The 6,000-nt window shown below is 42.6% G+C and overlaps 1 protein-coding gene across 1 annotated transcript; it reads left to right on the forward strand.

The window, feature by feature from the left end:
• The first annotated feature begins 4,228 nt into the window (after nucleotides 1–4,228).
• LOC135650758 (leucine-rich repeat receptor protein kinase MSP1-like) lies at nucleotides 4,229–5,753 on the forward strand. Its single transcript, XM_065170327.1, has one exon. It carries the CDS (start codon nucleotides 4,520–4,522, stop codon nucleotides 5,648–5,650), a length of 1,131 nt encoding a protein of 376 aa, XP_065026399.1. The 5' UTR covers nucleotides 4,229–4,519; the 3' UTR covers nucleotides 5,651–5,753.
• Nucleotides 5,754–6,000: the final 247 nt, after the last annotated feature.

Genomic DNA, 6,000 nt, shown 5'->3' on the forward strand with positions numbered 1-6,000 from the left:
AAAGAAAATATCAAATTATATATTTGATTTGATTCAATTATATATTTTTTTATTTTTTCATTTTGTTTTTCTTATACTTTAGCCTATGAAAAGAGGCATAAATATTTGTAAAGGAAATCCATTAGACATGGATCAATGAAATAATTTTTTTTGTATCTTAAATATGAGTGGTACGAGACAACGTTTATTTTTTGATGATATGATTCTACGAGACGTGCGGAGGTACAAGACCTTCATCTTACGAATGTTATTTTTGAGCGAGCCTGATAGTTATTAATTTATTTTTTATTATCTTTTAGCTACTATTTTTTATTCATAACTTTTATATTTCTCTATTATCAAAAAAATATTATAACACTCGAGAGAGTGTTCAAAATAACTTGAAGTATAATTAAGTAATAAGAACTATGTTTCCTTACTTGAGCACTTTCAGATATGAATATGAAACTTCTTCCTCCTTCACCCACTTACATCTTAAATTGGTATTAGAGCCCTAAGTTTAACCAAAATATTCTATATCAAGATTTATTCATATCTTATTTATGAAAACATATGATGAGGAACCAATATTATTTTTTCTATTTAAATAAAATTGATTAATTTACATATCATAAGTTGCCATAGGATAACATACTAAATAATTTTAATCAAGTTTCTTAGTTTATTAAGGAAGAAGAAAATATAGAAGGAATTTAAGAAAAATCATACTTATGATTAAATATTTAAAATCCTAATGGAAGATTTTGCTAATAAATCATATATTTTATTTGACTCATTTTAATTTTGTTTACTTTATTTTTTTTCTTTTATTGTATTTAATCTATAAAAAAATAATCAAGATATTATAATAAAAATCAATTAAAGATGAATCAATGGAATGAGTTATTTTGTTATTTTATTATCCCGAGTGTTAGTGATGCAAGACCAACATGAGACCATTTCTGATAATATGATTCTTATATACAAAAGTAATCCTGAGAGTATTCTCCTTCAGTCGAGCAAATATGATAATTCTCTATTGTCATAAAAAATATTTTATTTTATTGCTCTCATCATAAGTCACATTGCAAACACATTAAAAACATACGATCGAAACATCTAAATCGACCTTATATGTTGTTACACCAAGTAAAATTATAATCATTGAAACCTAAAATATAGTTAAAACTCCCCAAAATAATCAGAGAGTACCAGAGAAATCAAAAGAAATGGAATCATTCCAAAGGGAATTCCAAACTAAAACACGCATTACTTGCATAAATAACGTACACTGACTGATGAGGATAGTTATTATGATAAGACTCGGCTGATGTCAAATGACACCTCACGCCTCGATCGATGTGACAGCTTCTGGTCAAACGGACCAGGACGTTGGCCGAGGCGTATTAACGCCCGCTCAGGCTCGGTGCTTTACATCACGCCAACACCAATGTCAGACGCTACCAGTTTGCCTCCTGCAATCGGGCACATCAGAAAACAGTAAGCTTCCCTATAAATGCTCTCGCATTCTGAGGAGAAGAGGGGAAAAAAAGACTTCTTGATCCGAATCCCCTTGCCATCGATTAACTTGATCGTCGAAGGGGTCGGGCCGAGCACTCCGACCGGCCTTTTTGCAGGAGCGAGGCCAAAGGTCTCTAGGAGATGCGAAGGCAAGGAGTTCCCGCTCGGAGGAGACAACGACACCGTCCCGACCACAGCCCCGAAGCCTCGGTGGGCTCGAAGGCCGTCTCATGAAGATCCCCGTCATCCGGATCCGAACCAAGTCGCGTCGGCCCTGAGGCCACGGCTTAAGGTTGTTTACTACATCACTAACCAAGATTTATCTTTAGAAAATTGATGAATGAAAAGTTAGCACCCTAACAATTGTGACACGATAGTCGGGTGAGCAACACTCCTCCAACCTCGCCCAAAGCAGGATGCTGCCTTCTCTGCCGAGGACTTGAGACAAATGTGTTTCCTACTACAACACATTGACATGAGGCTTATATTGACTTCTTAGCTTAGTAAGATAATCCGTAACATGCCTTCTTCTAAGGTCTCTCTACGACACCGGCTAAGAACTATCATAAGCTAAGCTAGGAGGAATGAGGAGAGGAGGAGAAAACATGCTCAACGTTCTTTATAACATCAGTCGATGGCTGGCTGGTCTTTCTCTTTTTATGCTTCGATCGAGCATCCCTCTCGTGCCTACGACCAAGTTACTCCGGTTGAGACTTGGATTCTATCTTCCATGGTCATCGAGGATTGGCAAAGACTCATCGCTCTCATTTGTTGTTGTTGCTGCGTTATTAGAAGAGCCCGAAGCCCTCGTCGTCTCACCATTCGGTTGACAAAGATTCACTTCGATGTTTTCTCACGTGGTTTTTCGATTTTCTTTTTTTTTTCCGCATAAAAAAATTATAATATGCTATTGTTATATAAAAAATTTAATGTTAGAAACGTTGAAATCAAATTTACGATGAATACATTTAGATTTTATCTAAAAATATTTATATAATCTATAAGAATACTATCGTCAAATATAAAAATCATAATATTGTCGAAGAGAACTAGACTCATCTTTAATTTAATTAATAGATTACCGACAAGAAAGATAAGAGAAGATATATAATCTCGAAAAAAATAAAAAAAATATAATCTCTAAAAAATATCATGTATTCACGTCTCCATATTGAGTTCCTAAAAGATACTATTATTTATGATAAATAATTAAAAAAAGCTATCATAATTAAAAAAAATTTACTGATAATTATCATTAGATACTAATTAAATCTATAATATATTTTATCAAATTAGATAAAACTAAATAATCTGCTTTAATTTTTCCCTTCCAATGCGACAAATCTCAAGGCTTAAATGTCATCGTTTTATCTGCACTCTGTACTCTCTTATACTATTATATGGGCCGTGGATATTTGAAAGATCCACGGCCCAAATATCCCACCGGCTGTATCATTTGGATGTTTCATCCTCACCGCCTGATCGAAGAGCCTTCCAACCTTGCCAGGTGCGTTGCCGTCCACAGAGTGCCGTGCTTTAGTGGTGTTGACACAGTCCACCAATTTGTGCCCTCCACAACCACAGTGGAACCAAACTATCTTTTCAAGAGCATTACGTGTTAAAATATGGGTTCATTTGATGTCAATTTCTCACTTCATTTTTGTAGAAATTTAAAAAAAAATTATTTTTTTAATCTTGATAGGGATGATTTTACCTCATGTCAACTCATCTGTCATGGAGACTAATACTTAAGCAGTAATGCATCTCGACGTGTCCCACGTTAATAACTGACAATAATCATTCTACTTTATCAAGATCATAAAATAATCAGACGATTCACTTAATTTCGTTCAAGAGTAACAAGTAAGAAGGCACATGAATTAAATCTAAAAAGAAGAGGAAACTATTTATACACTAACTTAATTATATAGTTTATATTACTAGTTTTTTTTACTAATTTAAGCATTAGAGGGATTGTATCAAATAACCTCCAACGTCTACCTGGCATATATGATCGTTAACCGCTTAAGGACACACGATTTTCAATTAGACGATTTCACCTTAAAAAAAAAAAAAAAAGAGACGAATAAACTTGCACCTTAGGTAATAAATGAATCATACCGACTCGTCGATGATTCTCGTAACATCACACCTAAATTCATGCTTTGCTGAGGAAATTAGGAAATTCGAGAGAAGTCTAGAATCTCATCAAGGTGGACATGACAAGCGGGCAAAGTCCCACTCAACGTGTGATGTAGAATGTCATACTTTCTTTCTATTACCGTGGGACATACTTTGACTTAGTCGTCCAATGCCTTTGATGAACTGTAGCCGACAGGATAGACGAGCTCTGCAATGAACATCCCAACGTCCAGAAAATAACACATCTCACTTCTCCTCTCCTCTTCTCTCCTGCTTACTGCAAGAAAAACCTATTCTTACGACCAGCAAATGAGTTCACAGAGTCTGTCGATCATGCAGTCAACTGCATCCAACAACGTAAAAACCTGAAAGGATCAGCTGACAACATCACATCTGACAGTGGTTGCAAGCAGTATCGACACTACTCGGATGAGAAGTGAAATGTGAATCGAGCCTGATTATGATTGGATTTGATCGTGGAAGATCTCTTTCAGATGCGACGACAGGTATAATAAAAATCTAGTCGGGTCAACAAATCGAGTTATGGCGTGCGGCCTTTTCTTCGTCTTAGACCAACTTGGATAGAGAGCCAAGCCATGGACAAGTCTGATCTTTCTCCCACCTGCACGGCATCTGCCTGAAGCTTCTGCCTTCTGAGGCGCTTGCGAAGACCGCAGAAACAGATAAAAACCACAGAAGTTGACTCCGATGGAAGACCGAATAGCTTAAACAATAGAAAGCGAGTCGCCTTCCCGATGGCGCTTTCGTCGCCTTCCCTCCTCGCAGTCAAACTTTCTTCCTCCTCTTACGTATCTTTCAAGCAATCGACACCCACCAAATCCTAGCCTCGACCTCCCGATTGCCATCGACCGCGGCCATGGAGGTCGGTCTCCAGGTGCTGATCGCCGCCGCCGCCAGCTTCGTCTTCGTCGCCCTTCTCATCGGGAGCCTGTTCCTCGTCTGCCGCGGCCAGGCCAAGCCCCGACCTTTCGGCTCCCAGATCGCCTCCGACGTCGAGGCGGCGCCCGACTTCCGCTCGCTGGACCGCCTGCGCTCCTCGTCGTCCCACTCCGGCGCCGGGGACGAGAGCAGCGCGTCATACGACCCGTCCCTCGACCGGATCTCCATGTCGGAGCTGATCGCCGCGACGAGGAACTTCGCGCCCGACGGCATCATCGGGGACGGCAGCTTCGGGTTCGTCTACAAGGCCCAGCTGTCGTCGGGCGCCACGGTCGCGGTGAAGCGGTTGTCCGCCGACGCCGTTCACGGCGTGCGGGAGTTCCGAGCGGAGATGGACACCCTGGGGCGGATCCGGCACCCGAACCTGGCGCGCATGCTGGGGTTCTGCGTCGCCGGCCGCGACCACGTGCTCATCTACGAGTACCTGGAGAACGGCAGCCTGGACCAGTGGCTGCACGAGCCGGACGCCGAGGGGCGCCCGCGGCGGCTGCCATGGCCGGCTCGGGTGAGGATCATGCGAGGTGTGGCGGCGGGGTTGGCGTTCCTGCACGACGGCTGCCGGCCGGCGGTGATCCACCGCGACATCAAGGCCAGCAACGTGCTGCTCGACGAGGGCTTCGAGGCGCGGATCACCGACTTCGGGCTGGCGCGGGTGGTGGAGGCGCCCCGGACCCACGTCTCGACGCAGGCGGCGGGGACGATGGGGTACATGGCGCCGGAGAACCGGGAGGGGGCAACAGCGGTCACGCCCATGGCAGACGTCTACAGCTTCGGAATACTGATGCTGGAGGTGGCGACGGGGCAGCGGCCGAACCTGACGGTCCGACCGGAGGGCGGCGCCGGGGGGGAGGTCGGGCTGGCGCGGTGGGCCCGGGGGATGGTGGAGCAGGGGCGGGGCCCGGAGGTCCTGGACCGCGAGATGGGGGAGGAAGAGACGATGGAGAGCCAGGTGCGGGGTTTCCTGGACGTGGCCTACCGCTGCACCGAGGATGGACCCCGCGACAGGCCTGCCATGGTCGAGGTAGTCGCTGCTCTGGCCCAGCTCTGAAACACCAGGAAAAGACATTTCTATCCATGTTCCTTATCACGTTTCACTGTACCCACGACACCGAACAAGGAATATACAATTCATCCACTCTGTTAATTGTTCATAGACATTAATAGCTACATAGATAGATCGTATCATTCATTATATATATATATATATATATATATATATATTCACGCAATTTATTCATGCAGATTGTTTTAAGTTAGTGTTTATAGTTATGGTATTAATGATTTTATCACTTTCTTTTTTTCTTCTTTATAACCTTGTATTTCATCCTCGCTATCAATGTCGCTCCTTGTTGATGATATTACCGTCTACCCTATTTGTTACGGACGTTGCTCGTCACC

Source organism: Musa acuminata, chromosome BXJ3-10 (assembly GCF_036884655.1).
Source record: "Musa acuminata AAA Group cultivar baxijiao chromosome BXJ3-10, Cavendish_Baxijiao_AAA, whole genome shotgun sequence".
Taxonomy (NCBI): Eukaryota; Viridiplantae; Streptophyta; class Magnoliopsida; order Zingiberales; family Musaceae; genus Musa; species Musa acuminata.

Coding starts and splice junctions, on each gene's coding strand:
- LOC135650758 (XM_065170327.1), top strand. CDS start 4,520: ATGGAGGTCGGTCTCCAGGTGCTGATCGCCGCCGCCGCCAGCTTCGTC.